Source organism: Xiphophorus hellerii, chromosome 9 (genome assembly GCF_003331165.1).
Source record: "Xiphophorus hellerii strain 12219 chromosome 9, Xiphophorus_hellerii-4.1, whole genome shotgun sequence".
Lineage (NCBI taxonomy): Eukaryota > Metazoa > Chordata > Actinopteri > Cyprinodontiformes > Poeciliidae > Xiphophorus > Xiphophorus hellerii.
This window is the reverse complement of record NC_045680.1, coordinates 10,418,147-10,435,567: the sequence shown is the minus strand read 5'-3', so window position 1 is coordinate 10,435,567 and position 17,421 is coordinate 10,418,147. Positions and strand designations below refer to the sequence as shown.

At 37.4% G+C, this 17,421-nt stretch overlaps 1 protein-coding gene across 1 annotated transcript; it reads left to right on the top strand.

Moving 5' to 3' along the window:
- Positions 1-7,947: 7,947 nt before the first annotated feature.
- Positions 7,948-14,529, top strand: b3gnt7 (UDP-GlcNAc:betaGal beta-1,3-N-acetylglucosaminyltransferase 7). Its single transcript, XM_032571658.1, has 2 exons — positions 7,948-8,180; positions 10,520-14,529. The coding sequence occupies exon 2, from the start codon at positions 10,521-10,523 to the stop codon at positions 11,787-11,789; it is 1,269 nt and encodes a 422-aa protein (XP_032427549.1). The 5' UTR covers positions 7,948-8,180; position 10,520; the 3' UTR covers positions 11,790-14,529.
- Positions 14,530-17,421: the final 2,892 nt, after the last annotated feature.

Genomic DNA, 17,421 nt, shown 5'->3' with positions numbered 1-17,421 from the left:
TTCGTCTTCCGGCTCAAAACAGAGCACCACTGCCTGCTGCGCGTTCATTCTTCACATAATCCTTTATGTACAGAACAGAAACCACTAAACTAACATTTCTCTGACATTCAGAAAAATGTGGTTTACTTATTTTAGCATAACTCCGGTTTTACTTGGCCTATTAACACAATTTAAAAACTGGTGTGTAGTTAAAATGTGCACTTTAAGCACAAGTTGAAAGTGAGACTGGGGGAGGCGGAGTCTTGCCGCTACGTCGCAGCAAATCAGACATGTAAAAAAAGACGCGTATACGCGTCCATAGAGGCTAGGAAAATGTGTTCCTGCTCCTTGATGTATAATAATTAGATCTTTTTTCAGCCACACATTTTGAGTTCTCGTTGAAACTCTTAATGTGTATTCTCATTGAAAGAAAACTAACAGAAGTCATTGTTTGTTTTTCACTTTTTAATCACTGCTGTACTCATACTTCCACAGGTGTCAAACTCCAGTCCTCAAGGGCCAGTGTCCTGCAGTTTTTAGATGTGCCACAGGTACAAAACACTGGAATGAAATGGTTTAATTACCTCCTTCTTGTGCAGATCAGTTCTCCAGAGCCTTAATGACCTAATTATTTATTCAGGTGTGGTGCAGCAGAGGCACATCTAAAAGTTGCAGGACACATGCCCTTAAGGACTGGAGTTTGACACCCCTAGACCAATCAAGTATGTGACTGATATCTTTTTGTTCCTAGATCCAGCTTAAAACATATGCCCTTGTTATGTTTTAACAAGGGCATATGTTAAAACCTGCAAAGGTTCGCAGAAGCTGCGAACCTTTGCAGAAGCTGCTCTAAAATTCTGGAATTGACTACCATTGCATATTTGGATAATTAAAAACTCAATTTAAAACCCATTTAATTTCACTGACTTTCAAACCTGTCTAAATTTATGTTGTTCTGTCTGAAATGGCATTCTTTTGTGCTTATAGCTGTGTCACTTTCGTCAGCTCTTGTGTTTAGAAATAAATTGACTCACTTGCTCTGACCATACATATTTGCCTGGTCAGGCAGGCAAATATGTAGGTTCTGTTTTTCATACTTATAATTAACAGGTATCTGCCTTACTTAAATCGCATGCACTTAGGGCTGTTGTAAACAAATATTTTAGTAATTGAGTAATCTATCAATTATTCTTACGATTAATCGAGTAATCGGATAAAAAAAAAATAAAAATAAAATATTGGTAAATCTGGCATAACCCCGGTGTTATTATCGAATATCAATGTCAGTCCAATTTTTCATTTTTGAGCATCCCCAACAGTTACTTTTTTTGTAGTTTAGAAAACTAACCTATAACAATAACAGATCACTTTCTAAGTTAACCTGAAAAAAAGTTATATAAAGATCTGAAATTCTATTCAATTTAATAATAGAGGCAGGCTCACAAACACGCTTTTAAAAAGATGTCTATGATCCAGCTTTTAGTTTATGTATTCATCTTCAGTGAATAGATTAATTAGCACCTTGCCCCATATCTGTCTAGCTTTGGGTTTGAGAATACGGGAAATGTTGCCTGGAGTTGGAAAGGCTGCCGTACTCCAGGCATCGCGCCATTCATTTTAAGGATGCTTATTGGTCCCCCAGAAACGATGAAAACCGGCCGGAACACGGTGCGCTAAATAATAAAACATAAATTAACGAGGCAGGTACATTTTCCTTGAGGAATTTTAATAATTGAGGTACTCGAATCATTCGAGGAATCGCTTCATCCCTACATGCACTCATGTCTTGCTCATTTTAAAGACTCATTCGGGGACTGCCAACCAAAACTTCAACAGACTTTCAGATTAAATTTTTCTGAATATTTGGGAAGACAAATGATGATTGATGATAAAGATTAAGGAGTTTGGGAACTGAAATATGTGTTCATCTGTGTGCCCCCCCCCCCCCCCCCCCCCCCCCCCCAAGTTGTGCTATAATGATCCTATCTGACTTCACCAATAAAACTCTTACTCTGAATATACAGTACAGACCAAAAGTTTGGACACACTTTCTCATTGAATTCAATGAGAAGGTGTGTCCAAACTTTTGGTCTGTACTGTATATATATATATATACATATATATATATATATACATCAATTCTTAGACTGAATTAATAAACTTCACATTTTTGATGGGTTTGACCATTTTCTTCAGGATCGTTCCACAATAATACTTGTTCATCATTAACCAGCTTTCGTCTCTTCACAGCTTGCATCATATGAAGTTTCCTAATGCAAAATTTAATGCTTCATTATATGGTGCAGCTTGTCGTTTGATGCTAGGAAAGCAACCACATCCTGTGGTCTTGGCTTTCCCCACCTCACAACTGAATAAAAATCTGAGATACTTCAAATAATATTTTACTTTACTCTTCTTGCTCTGTTTGTTGTTAGCATATGGAGAGTTTATCCATTCTGTGGCCATCGGCACTCTGATCCATTTCATTGACCACAGGGTTTTCAAAAAATTTACTACTGCCAATGTACTGGCAGTAGTTTCAGTTTAAAATCCTTAATGATTGAGCACTATGTGCTGTCTTGAAAAAAGACATGCACTTCAAACATTTTCATTTAGTCCACACTACTGTACTTGTACCACAGTTTAAGAAGCAAGAACCTAATGTTTGCTTTTCCAATTTGAAAAGCAAGTGTGTTTCTCAAGTTACGTCTCTTTCACTAAAATCTAAACCAACATATTAGCACTGTCAAATATGGAGGATAAAAAACACCCAGGCGGTCGTGCTTTGGTAGGTCACGTCTGCTGTCCCCCTGAGAGGTGACATGTTCAACAGCTAACATAATAGATGCAGGCTGTGAGGGCCAGCACAATGTGAGGAAACAGGCTACACATGACAGACTGACGCACTTACTGCCAGGTGGCCGTGGGTTTTAACCCTGAGCTCGAGCCATGCTGAAACCCTCGAGCTCAGAGTGGGACAGAGGGAACAATTATTTTCTCTCTAAAGAAAAGTGCAGATGCAGATTAAGAAGGAGTTTATAGATAGAAACATTTCAAGTTAGTTGAAGTAAAAATAAATAAATAAATAAGAAGTCTACATAGATTTTAAGGTAGACTTTTTTTTTCCAATTCAGAATTGCAGAAACTATTCTTGTAAAGCAGGAACATCCTTCACTAAGGAGCCCTACAAGTCACCAGCACCATCCGCAATCATCCAGTCATGTTTATCAGTGGACAGGCCTCTGCACTGCTGATAAAATGTGACGCCAACAAAGAAGAGGCACCTTTCAAGGTCTGTGTCTTCCAAACTTCCTGTTTTCTTTTGTCCAAACAGATGAATCAGAGTCGGCCATCACAGCTGCGCTTTGTTGTACAGGCACATCTTTTTTTTTTTAGGACATGCTGAGTTTAACTTAGTGTGCAAGCTTACAACTTCTTGGGTGCACTGTATCCCTAAAGGTCAAAGGAGCCACTCATCAAACAGCCTCTAGTTTACAGCTGCTTGGCATTCACATTTTACATCCCTGACCGCGAGAACGTCCTCACAAACTTTCAAATGAAAACTTTCCCGTTTTCACAATGTGAAGCTAGCTTGCAATGCTAGCTTGCATTGGAAGTCATTAATACGCTTGAAAATAAGTTGAAAATTATTTCTATGTTTGATGAATCACTGTAACAGAAACTGGATCATTTTAAACAATGAATAAAAGCATGTTTCATTTTAGCCTAAATAAGTTGGAACATTTTCATGTGTTCCCTTAGTTGTGGAGACACCATCCGTACCTCCAGGCCTCCCTCTTTCATTCGCTCTTCTTTTTTCTAAGATCAGGTCACTGAGGTAACTAAAGGGGAAACGCAGATATTTTCCCCCATCAACATTCTCCTGCTAATTTTGGGGATCCTAAGGCTACGGGTTAAGGTTAGCTTCTGCGGTAGTGACAAGATGGCTTGCTCTGTAATTGTTTATGCATATTAAGGCATATTTAGTGTTTGTGCTATTCAAATTGGGAGTTCTCAACAATTTTACGCGGAATCTCAATTATTCACAGATTGTAGCTATTTGTGGGCGGACATAATCCCTAATCCCTGCAAATATTGGGGGTTCATTGTGCTCATAGGTTACTCTACAATAATTAGGTTAAGTTTCATCAATAAGTATTATTTACCAACTGGAGGTCACCTGGAGTCATTTTAGTTTGATTATCAAAATCTCACATTTCACCATAATACCAACACTTAACTACAAAGATGAACTGATTCGCCATGGCTAAGTACATGGGTATGTTTTACAAAAAAAAATAGGAAAGGGACAAAATGGCAACACATGAGAACAAAAGTAGGCTGGGAATTTGCAGAAGAACAAATTTACCCAGAGGCCATGGCTTGAAGTTGCCAATAGAACCACAAGGGGCATTTTACAGGTATATGTTTGAGAAAATGCTTGCAGCAAGATTCTTAGGTGTTACCACATTTGTTTTTCACCCGCATCCATCACTGCTGGATTTACTCAGTGCAGCAAAAGAAATACTACACTGGAAGTGCAATTAATGGCAAACATCCAAGTTGCACATAAAAACCCTTTAAGTGTTGATGAAAATCACAGGTTCTGGTTGAAAGCTTCACAAAAGCAAGACAAGGAAGCTGATTTCAAGTTTCCACAGCTTCCCCAACCAAACTGTTAATATGTTTCAGGTGCTGACTATACATTGACGATACCAAGTTTCCAAAATAGTATTAGTAAATGATTAATATTCATTTCAAGTAGGTCAAAATCAGTGGGAGAGAGGGGGGGAAAACATTTCTAAGGATCCTTTGTCCCCATAAAATTAATAAATAAAATAAAAATAAACTTGTCAGTTTCGTACAAAATCATTGTTTGTCAAATGGACCTTCACATTCAAGAACAAAAGCTTGGGTAACAAGAAGTCCCAACATGAAAAATTTACAATGAAAGTTATATGAGTCTCATGCAACTTAATGTGCTGAGAAAAAAAATCCACCACTTAAGTTTCTGTTTCCTGCTTACAGCCATTCATTCGACACAAGATTAAAGTTTATTAGCTGTGAAAACGGCTTTTCAATCATTAACTGCTTTGAAATGGACTCATGATCTCAGTTTTAAAATATTCCTGATTATTCCTGCCTCAGTTTGAGTGGCTGAGATTAAAACTAGATGAAAAGCACATGAGCTGATAACCCAACTTCTGATCACTTTTTCCAGTACAGGAATAATTTGAATCAGGACACAGTGTGATATAAAGCAAAATAGGTCTGACGTTAATCACTACCTTATTGGAAATGTTTAGAACTTTGGAAGTGAACATTCAAAAACCAGTATTTAAGTAGTTGTTTGCTTTGTCAGAGGCTGGAAAAGTCAGCATAGTCAAAAAACCTCAAATTTCCACAATAATCTTGCAATAGCATGTTATAAACTCCTCTTTTGCATTGTAATTACATTGAACACTTTCTGGAAATAACATAATTTAAGTAAAAATAATTTTTCTGCTAGAGATTTTGCTTTAAGAAATGCAATCTTTATTATGTTAAAAGCACTGTCTTTACAAATTTGAGCTGAATGTGGCAGACAAAATGAAGTTAAAATGTGACAATTGATAATCTGATATTCAGATAGTTTTCTTTGGACCAGGGTCTGTAAGACCATATGAAGAAGTCTTTCTCCTGAAAAACCACATGTGATAACCTTAACGCCTCGTCCCTGAATACACCAGCGGGAGAAGGAGACGGTCAAGAAAGCTGAGCTTCAATCAGCTGGTGGACTCAGAGAGTGATTCTGACCCGTCCATGGGAAGGGTCATGTTGCAACAAATCCTTCTGCGTTCTTATTGGCTGATGCCTTTGTTTGTCTTCAGTGACTAATTGTTTCTGATCAGCTAAGGAAGTACACGGAACCGTAATATCCATCACCACTTCACTCTTCTCCAGAATACGCGCGGACGAAAACCGCAGAGAAGTGAAAAAAAAAATCAAAACGGGAAAAAACATCACCAGCAGGCAACAGGATGCACATGGCCCTGAGAATGATGGCTGGTTGGATTCAGGAAATGGAGAGAGATGGAAAGGAAGGAGGGATTTTGAATCACAGCTGTTGTTCGACTGAAAAAAAAATCAGTTTTGAAGCAGAGGGAGTTTTTATTGTTCCTCCCCAACACCACAAAAAGATGAAGAGACACTTAGTTATCGAAGACAGCTGAATTATTTCTACTCAAATGATTCTTTTGAATGAAGAAACTTTAAAATGGAAAACCAAAAACCATAAACAGATAATGAGCTGTCTTGAATGACTAAAACCAAAATGTGCCATTTATTGATATTGTTAATTGTTTCTGAAACTTTATCATCCTAAATAAAACATTCTGATAAATAGACATAAGCTCTAAAAGTGGAGGAGCCAGTGGCAGGCACGATCACGATTAGCTGTTCTAGTGCAAAAGAAATAAAATAAAAAGACTGGCATTTTTTGGCATAGATTACTTACACATTTGGCTCCAACCATAAGATGATGAAGGTCTGAAGCAGCGTATGCAGCTGCTTAGGACCCCTGTTAGCCTGGAGTCCCCAAGAGCACTTGAAATTTCACAGGACAGCATAAAAATGTGGAGGGCCAGTTGTAAAGACACAATGTATACATGACAGCAGTTTAATGGTTTAATGGCTGAGTGTTTTGCTTTCCCCTTGGCTCAGCTCTGATTGCCACTTCAACCTACAGGTTAGTCCAGTGAGACCACTCACAAAACATGCTAATGAACATTGTTTTTTACTGCAGGTAAAATGTTAACTGCTCCTGTTTTCTCAACAAAACTGCATGTCGAAAATGTGAACTCTATGGAATCTACTGTTGGTTTACTAAGTAAAGATCAAATATTGATAATATACAAGTGACCTTCCTGGTGCTGTGGCTGACAGACAATGAGCCTGATTGGGAAATTTGCTGTAAAAAAAAAAAAAACCTTACAACATTCAGGAAGTTTTGTCACCTGTCTAAGGTTTAGTACATTGTAGTCTCTCTGACATGTAGTGATACTAACAACAGCAGAAGCAAATGTAAATGCTGCAAAGCCAGAGTAATGATAATAAAAGTGTCTGATTGCAAGGTAGCACAACAATGGTAACAAGGTGCTGATTTACTATCTTGACATTGTATTTATGATTCCCTCGAAACTGTTCTAAAACACCAATGTGCTTAAGGAGGGAAAAAAAGATTTTCAATTAAATATCTGGCATTATGTTATTTTATTGACTATTTCTGATAGAAGAATGTTTCTGACCTCCTACTCTTGCATGAATGTTACATTTTCTATTGTCACACTATTACTATGGAGATCATTCAACAAGAAAAACAAGCAAATAAATAAATAAATTTTTTGCATAGCTTTTCAGATAGATAGATAGATAGATAGATAGATAGATAGATAGATAGATAGATAGATAGATAGATAGATAGATAGATAGATAGATAGATAGATAGATAGATAGATAGATAGATAGATAGATAGATAGATAGATAGATAGATAGATAGATAGATAGATAGATAGATAGATAGATAGATAGATAGATAGATAGATAGATCGACAGACAGACAGACAGACAGACAGACAGACAGACAGACAGATAGATGTAGCTGAGTAAATTTAACTAGTTGCTATGCATCCCTTAGAGCCATACCAATAACCACCTGCTTAGATTTTTATATATCATCGACTATACAGTTATCAAGATCCATAGTGTTTAAAAAGCTCCGTTTAAGTTAGTGTTCCTGGTTGTTAGTTCAGGACTCCACGTCTGCTACTCCTTATCTGGTTATCTAAACATTACAAACGAGACACTGAATGTTTGGTTTGTCTTAAGAGGCTTTAGCATGACTTTTGATTGACTGCCCTGCTTGCGTGGCCACCCTGTTCATTCACTTTCCACATCCTGTTTCACGTGCTCGGAGCAGAGCCTTTAAGAGCGGCTCAGAGCGCACAGCACTTCTGAGCTGTGACCGCGCAACGGTGCGTAGACATCAGAGCGCAGAGAAACGGCTTCGCATGGCACATCTGTTTTCTCTGTAGTTGCCTCCTTAATCAGAACCAATTCGCCTCTAAGGATTTCCGGAAACCCTGTTGTATTTTTTTAGAAATAGTCAATATCTGCTCGGTTGGTAGAGCGATCTCATCGTCTAAAGCAGAAGACAGAACAGGTAAGTTGTCCCCCTTCTTTATGATAACGTTGGCGTCAAATCAGTAAATTCACTCGCTTAGAGTCATCGTTATATACCCGACTTTCTGTAAAATATGTAAAAGATTATTCAACCCATATTTTGTGGAAATCATTCAGATGAAACTGAGACACCTCATCGTTAGTTAAATAAAACTAAAAACCCTTTTATTAAGGCAAATTTAACATATGAATAGGTGTTCAACATTCTACATTTGATTTAAAAACGAATTTTAAATATCTGTAATTATCAATAAAACTATTTTAAAGTATTTTATTTTCCTTTTCCTTGCAATTTCAAAAAGTCACATCTGGTTTATTGTTTCAATATACTTTAATCAGAAAGCTAAAGGCATCTGTTTAAAGACAGAGCCTTTCCTACTTATCTCAGATTTTTATGTTTTGTTTCGTTTTTGTTTTTTATGGGGTTTTTTTTTACTTACATATTTCTGAGCTGACATTCAGTAACTGGCTGATAATTAAGAGGCGGGGAGGAGAAAGAATCCCTCAAAGGTAAGGGGGCCCACTGTTTCAGTGGTCGTGAATAGAGGGAGCCCCAGGATGACATTTTGGAAATGTGAGAATCTGGAGCGCATTCCACATGTTCTTCCAGAAGACCTATATACTGGTGTGATTATAAAGACTACATGCTGAGTTTTCCACTATGGTAATCTTAACTGTTATTGTACACAAGGGGAAAAAAAAAATATGTAAAGCAGAATGTGTTCTTAAACATGTCATTGTTTGCTTCTCCCTGCTTTTGTTCTGATTTTGATCAAATGCACTTTATTTAGGGTTTCGTTGTATTTGCTGACTTATTACAGAAAGATACTCATAATGTTTTCTTTACATATTATAGTCTAACATTTTTTGCATCAAAGATTTATTCCAAATAAACAGGAGACTCGTAATATGTTTTATTTTCAAGCTGTCAATGCCTTGCAAAAGCCTTTGAACTTTGTCACATTACAACCACAAACCTCAATTTGTTTTATTCAGCAGAGAAATAAATAAATGGTTTTACAACTAAAGATCTGAAAAATAGAGGGAATCTACAAACATTTTAAGTCTTACAACAGATTCAGTTTGATCTGAACTTTTGAGTTTTTCTTATACGTGGATATAATTTGAATTCCATTAATGCTTTTCTGTACACAGTTTTTTTCCTCAGCTGCTGGGTCCCTTACCTGGCCTGCAAAGGCAATGTCTCTTGGTCTTTTTCAACATTGCCTTCTCTACTTCTTGATCGTCTTTCATAAAGGCCAGATTTGGGAAGTGCAAAAATAACAGTTGTCATGTCAACATATTCTCCCACCTGAGCTCTGAATCTCTGGAGCTTCTCCAGAGTTACCACAGGCTTCTCCAATTAATCTCATTGCCACATCTTTCATTTTAGGTAGACATGTCTTAGTAGGTTTTGTATTTTTGCCAATCTTACTGCATTTTTACATGGTGGATTGAAGAGTGCTGTGTGAGATGTTCAAGGCTTAGGATATTGTTTTTATGACCTTCTCTGTAAAACAGTCCCACAACTTTATCACTGACCTGTCCAGTATGTTCCTTTGTTTTCATTATGTGATTTAGTAGCTGATGTTCCCTCACAAACCTCTTAAGTTTTCACAGAACAGCTTGATTATACTGAAATTAAGTCACACATGAATGGATTTACTGATCAGGGGACAACTATTTGTATCAAATTGTATTCAGATAGATCAGATTAATTTGGTTGAACAAATCTTCATGCCACAGTATTCTGTTTTTTCTTATTAAAAAATTTTGATAACCATATATAAATGTATTTTCAGCTGACAGTCATCCTTACTGCTGGTCTATTATACAAAATTAAAAATAAATAAATGGATACAGAGGAGCTTATCATTTGAGTGCATGGTGGTTCAGCCTTGTTGTCTAGCAACAAGAAGGTCCTGGGTTTGAACCCTGAACTGGGGCCTTTTGTATGGAGTTTGCATTTTCACCCCATGCATGTGGTGAGGAATTAGTCTCTCTAAATTACCTTTAGGTATAGTGTGTGTGGTTATTTGGTCTGCTTGTCTCTGTGTAGCTCTGTAATTGCCACCAGGTCCAAGGTGTCCTGCGGCAACCACTGCAACCTTTCATGGATATGTAGGTAAAGACCATGAGTGGATGGGTGTTTGTGGTTTTAATGTGAAAACATTGGTATTTAAGCAAGGCATTGTAATCTACACAGACATAAAAAAGTTTGATCCTCTCATTGACTTTGCAAATACATTTCAAATCAAAATGTACTATTCAATACTGTTAACAAATCCTAACGTTGTCTGTGATTTTGACTTCCTGTAGAATGAACAACAGAGATCGCTGGAGAGTGTACAAAAGGGTGTGTGCCATGTTCTTCCTGGCTGTGGTGGCGCTCACCGTTGTCCAGAGGGGCAGCATCAACATGGGGACTCCATTTGAGTTGGAGCGGCTAGCTCGTATGCACGCTTCCCAGGCAGATGGATCCAGAGCCCCTCCAGAGGAGGGACCTGGCTTGCACCTGGGGTTAAAGAGCTTCTGGAAGGCTGGCAGGCAGAAGCCAAAAGTCAAAGCCTGGGCTACCACACAGGAGCCTGGAGTTACCAACAACACCAGCCCCGGTAACTGGGACGTGACCAGCTCCAACTGCAGCGCCAACCTCAACCTGTCAAGCCAGGCTTGGTTCAGGGCGCTTGAGGACAACTTCAAGCAGTTCATGCTTTATCGCCACTGCCATTTTTTCCCTATGATTCTCAACCACCCAGAGAAGTGCACAGGGGAGATTTATTTGCTCATGGTGATTAAATCGGTGGCCACCCAGCATGACCGCAGAGAAGTAATACGAAAGACCTGGGGTAAGGAGCAGGTGGTCGACGGGAAGAGGATAAAAACCTTGTTCCTGCTTGGTACGCCTTCAAATGTTGAAGAAAGAGCTAATCATCAAAAACTTGTAGAGTATGAGAACTATATATATGGAGATCTTCTTCAGTGGGACTTCTTAGACAGTTTCTTCAATCTGACACTTAAAGAGACTCATTTTCTCAAGTGGTTCCACACCTACTGCCCCAGAGTACAGTATGTCTTCAAGGGGGACGATGATGTCTTTGTAAGTGTGGAGAACATTTTGGAGTTTCTAGAAGGCAGCAGCCATGACAAGAACCTGTTTGTAGGGGATGTGATTTTCAAGGCTAAGCCCATTCGTAAGAAGGAAAACAAATATTACATTCCTCATGCTCTCTATAATAAAACCTACTACCCTCCATATGCTGGAGGTGGGGGGTTTCTCATGCATGGGGTGCTTGCAAGGAGGCTTCACTGGGCCGCAGAGACCCTTGAGATCTACCCCATTGACGATGTATTCTTGGGTATGTGCCTGGAAGTGCTGCAGGTCACTCCTGTAAAGCACAATGCCTTCAAGACATTTGGCTTAGTGAAAAACAAAAACAGTAAAATGAACCGAGAGCCCTGTTTCTTCAAAAACATGATAGTAGTGCACAAGCTCCTCCCGTCGGACCTCATGCACATGTGGCATCTGGTCAACAGTGAACTGAACTGCTCAAAGAAAGTGGAACTCCAATCGCTCCGGGAGAGTTAAAGGCAAAACCCCGTAGCTGAACTTTACCACAGAGAGCACCAAAGGAAAATGCTGCCAAATGCAGCAAGCAACAAAGCAAACTTCCAAGTAAACTCTCCTTTATGACTCTTTGGAGAGAGTCGAAGAGCGTTTTTAATTTGTCAAGTAAATTATTGCAATTTTTAAAAGTTCATAAAAAATTGTGGGTTTATATGTATGTACTGAGAACTCTGTTAGCGTTCAAATTCAGAGACAGTATCTATCACAATCACATTTTTATTCTGATAATATGCAGCTGCAGGCTCTGCTGCAAATGTTCAAAAATGGTCTCACTGTGCCACAAGCAATGATAGATGACTTACTCCTCACCCTTTATGTGGTCTGAACAACAATTCTTCCACTGTCCTCTCTTTAGACTATTACTAATTATAAACTTAAGTTTATAAGTTTAGTTGCATTAAGTTTCCAAAGCACACACTATGCAATATCAAAACATGTTTTACTGTATTTGTTGCGACATCAGAAAGCAGTTCAAATCAAGTTTATTTGCATAGCACATTTCAGCAACAACACACAGTTCAAAGTGCTTTACATGACAAAAACAAAACGCCACGAGCAAAGAAAAAAGAAGCTTTATGTTACTGCGGCAAAATAAAGTGAAGTAAAAAGTTGCAGTGCAGACTAGGATTAATTTGCATCCACTTAATAATCAAAGGCAACTCTAAACAAATGCGGTTTTAGCTTTGCTTTAAAGCAACTTTGTTCAAGAGAAAAGTATAACTGCATTATGTATAAGTAAAAGACCGAAGTGTTTCATTTGAAATCAAGGTTGCTTCTGCTCCAGCATGCAGCTTGATGTCCTAAACTGCCTCCTTTTGGGTAATAGAAGCTAAATGCTGGAGTTTCAGATGAACAAACAACTGCACTAAAACAACAAAACAGCTTGTTAACTTGCATTAATAAATATAGCTACTTGGACTTTCTTTCCAGGCAAAACAGTTATGTTGTTATATGTTATAATACAGCTGAACTGGTTTAATGTAAAGTATTTCGTTTTTATTCAGAGTTTTGTTTGATTCATTTAAACCAGGTCAAATAAAACCCAAACAATATTTATTTGAAAAGAAAAAAACTAAACTAAACTAAAAACAATTTTATGAAAAATTAATTTTATCTGTAGTGGTGCGTTTCATTTGTTACGGAAATTTCATCACACTTGAGTGTTTTCTAGTGGCAAGTTGGAAAACTGGTAGAAATTATTAGGTGGATTGGTGCTAACTATAGGCAGCGTAAGACAAAGCTATGCATTTCTCTCCACTAAAAGTGTTTAAATAATAAAGGAATTTGTTTAGAGATATGGATTTTACAGCACTAAGCGATCTGTTTGTGTCTCCTTAAACACGGTCTGAGTGGCTTAAGGAGAGACAAACTATCAAGAGTTGCTCATAGATTTTATACTTGCAGCCTGACATACATGTATCTGTGCTGCAGCTGTATTTGTCGTAGAACTCTGGATTATGCAGCTACTTCCAACTTTTTTGAGTTGGAATTATGAGTTATATTGGGCACTCTTGTTTTTTTCCAACTGGGAACTCAGAAAATCCAACTTCTGTGGACAAAGACAGCGCACCATACGGGCATACTTTGTGATTAATACTTATATCAGTCTTGTTAAATGAAAACAGATACAAACATAAAATTAAGAAATGTGAAAGAATAAATTATTTAACAAACCTAAACTCAAATAAATATGTTTACTTAAGTTAGTGTACTGCGAGCCAAGGTTGTTTTTAGTTGTACCTGATTTAAAGCAAAAACAATGCTTTGAAATTGGCCACTTTTTCAATTGTTATGTTATTTACCCTAAATAATATCTAAATTGGATATATATAGCTGGATTTACTTTGAATAAATGCAATATTTTGGAGATCATACTGAAATACTTTTTAAAAAAAATAAGTCAAAAAATTTAAACATTGTGTAACATTATGTATGCTATTCTGAAACTTCAGAATTGCAGAATTTTGAAAGAAATCAGTTAAGCTGGATAAACTACTAAATTTGCTTTAATTGGCTTTCAAAAAAAATATTTGTATGTGTTTGATTTAGGAACAACTCGAATAAATTATTTAGTGAAGAGTCATTCAACACATTTATGTTGTCAGACCATATTTTTAGTTACATCAATCAAACATGTGTTATAGATGGGGTTTTTCAGTGTATCATATTGAGGCATAATTTTTCAATATCACTGGCCACTTTTAGAAATAATAAAATTGCTATAATAACACCTGGATAACTTAATTCATTTCACTTGTTGCTTTGGAACATGTCTGATTTAAACTAGACATCTACTGGATACATATAACTTCAAAAAAACATCTTTAAACCTGTTTCACTCATTAAGTCTGTGGATTTAAGTGCTGATATACTTGACATAAATTTATGAAAGGGAGGTGACAATAACACTGTGAATTTCAAACTGTTGCTGGTACGATTGCATGGCACCTGTTGCCCCGCAGTAAAAAAAGGGGGCAAATGTGGGAGTTCTTGAATTTATTTAAATGTAATAATGTAAACTTCTGTAATTACAACCCCAAGAGGCAGGGCTGTAGTGGGTGGTGATTAAGACTAAGTAATGTAAATGTATGTAATATTGACACATGCGCACGTGTGTGTATATATTTCTATATGCACACATACAATGTTTGTACATGTGATGTCATCTGTAAATAAACCTTTTCACAGTCTTAACAATCAATATGTCCTACATTGGCTATCTTTGTCTATCAGCTCCTGAAATCTCAGTGCAAGTTCAGATCATATCACCTAATAAAAGGAGATCGGTATCACTGTGAGGTTTAGGTTACATAGCAAAACTTACACACACGTCTTTTATGAACATCAAAGCTGATTTTCATAACAAAAGAAATACCTTCCCCTTCGAGCACAAGTACATAAGAAGGAATACAGGAATGGGATCATCTTTAGATTGTGTTTCATGAGAGTGCGCTTGCCTAACCAGTAGCTAAAAGTTGATCTCCTTTGACCATCTCTTGTTTTATAGACATGTTAAAGTGATCTAGAGTCAAACCTCTGAGCTGATTTATCTCTTTTATAGGATTTTTCAGCGTGGCTTATCAAGTCCAAGTGTGTATAAAGTGTGTGCCTATCATGTACTGTGTCTCTATTAAGGCACTGCAAGAATCTTGAATTAGAGGGAAAAAAAGTAAATAAATCTGCAAGAATGTCTTTAGTAGTGTGGTTTGAATTTGAATTTGCATTGGGCTAAAGGGGTGCGGGTGGAATTTGGTTACAGAAAACATAGAGTAGTAGGCAGTGGGATGAAAGTCACAGCTTCATGCTTGAACATACACCAGCCACAGAGGGTGGTTACTGTGTAAGAGGGCACCATGCTTTAATTTATCTAAAGTTGCTCTGCTAAGTGGAATCAGGAAAAGTGACAGAATTGATCTATCAAGCAGCTGTCAGAATGTGCTGTATATTCTGGTGAAAATTTCTCACTCCAGTGGTGATGTTTGTCTGTGTCAGCAAGTACACAACCAGCATCCGGGCCAGAGCTTTGTGTTTGCCAGCACTAATTAGCAGGAGCCTTTGATGTCAGTCTGATTGCACAGACAGTTGGATGAGGATGCAAACTTTCACAATAGATCTCCATCATTCTAGAGCACCACAAATGACAGAGCTTTAAACAAGGGACATCATTGTTTATCCTGGAGATCACCATTATGACAGAAGCAAATTAAGGAAGCCATGAGATGTCTACTAATTACAAAAAATTGAAAATAAATGGATGTTCTTCTTTATTTCCATTATTATCTGTTAGATACCATCACACTATATTCAACATTTATTTCAGCTATTGTTAAGTTAGAACTAAAACTGTTATATTTATTAGGATTTTATGTAATAGACCAACATTGTTTTCAACTTTCTTTTTAACCAATAAGAACATGAATAGTACAGCATGCATGTTTTTGTTCCATTTAATCTGATAACCCTATGTACAATTTATTGACTTCAGAAGTCTCTTAATTAGTACATAGAGTTCTTCTGAATGTAATCTCAGTATAAACACAGCAGTTCTGTGAAGCCGTGAAGGTTTCACAGAACCTTCTTTGAAGGTTTGTTTGAGAACATTAGTGAGCAAACATCATTGTGAACACCAACTAACCAGACAAGTCAATAATAAAGCTAAAGCAGGGTTAGGTCCTATTTCAAGCTTTGAATAACTCAAAGCTTTATTTATTACCGTGCCATACTCTTTTCATCTTCACCCGAAAATGGAAAGAGCATGGCGCACAGCTGCATGCTGTTCACCCAAAGTTAAGCTGAGCCTTAATCAGAGAAGTAGCAGGACCCCCACGGTAGTGGTGGAGGAGCTGCAAAAAACCACAGCTCAGCTAGCAGGTCCAACTGTAGTAAAGGTATATCCGGTTAGTGGACAAGTGGTCAAATAAAATTCATTGTTAGACGATAGCAATTAAAAATTCTGTTTAGAGTTTGTGAAAAGCCAGAACACTGTAAAACATGGATGAAACATCATCATGCTGTGGGAATCCTTTTCTTTAGCGGGAAACAAAAGCTTGCCAGAGTTGATGGACAGAAAAATTTAGAAAGAAAATCTTTAAAGGGTTTCATAAGTCTTTAGGCTTGGGCAGAGGTTCAGTTTTTGTCAAGAGTATAACGTAACAAAATGTGAGAAGTTTCAAGGACTTTAAATATTTTTGCATTTGCACTATTTAGTAATTTGCTAAAAATGCATTTGAATCATCACAGAACTTTCTAATTTATTTCAAATACAGAAAAGAAGCAAGCGAGAAAGTAACTAAAGTGTTGACCTGGACGCAGTCTCTAGGTGAAACAGAAAAGAATGGACACAGGTTATAGTAGACCTCTGTCAGTGATACAGAGGAGGCAGCAGATCTCTAAATGGAGTTATTCATTGGTGCCATCATCAGGGTCTCAGCCCAAGCACCTTCAGCAACAAAGATCCCTGTTCAGCTGCGTGACTGACTTCTGCAGCTGTCCCCTGTCCTGTGGTATTACTGACATGACAGATTTGCCAAGAGCTCTGGGTCAACACTAATCATCTAATGTCAACCTCTTTTCCTAGAAACATGAAGGTAGGGGTGGAGTCATCAGTGCTGATGCAACTTTTCCTCAAAAATAGAAAGGTTATTAAAGTCATGAGACATAAACTACCTGCACACCAAGAGCCTATATCTCAGAGGTTTTATAAGATATGCGCCGAGAAGTTAGCATACATTTGATTCGAAAGATTAACAAATCTTATGGACTAATACAACTGAGATAACAACTTTGATATCACACACTAGTGTTGCAAGTTGTTCATGATTTAGACAACTACTACCTACTGTACATGCCACAAATATGCAGGATTTATTGTTGATTGTCCCCCTAGCACCTTGATGAGGTTGACATAGTAAATATTTAGAAGTAGTGGCAAAGTTGTTAGTGTTTTCTCAGAGCCTTGACTTGTTGTACTTTAGATGTTCCAGTGTAGACCTACAGGCCAAAACATACAATCTAATTAAATCAGTCACTTCAATTTGCTTAGGTTTGTTCCTGTGATAAAATGGAAAAAATCTGTTTACACTTCATCTATTCA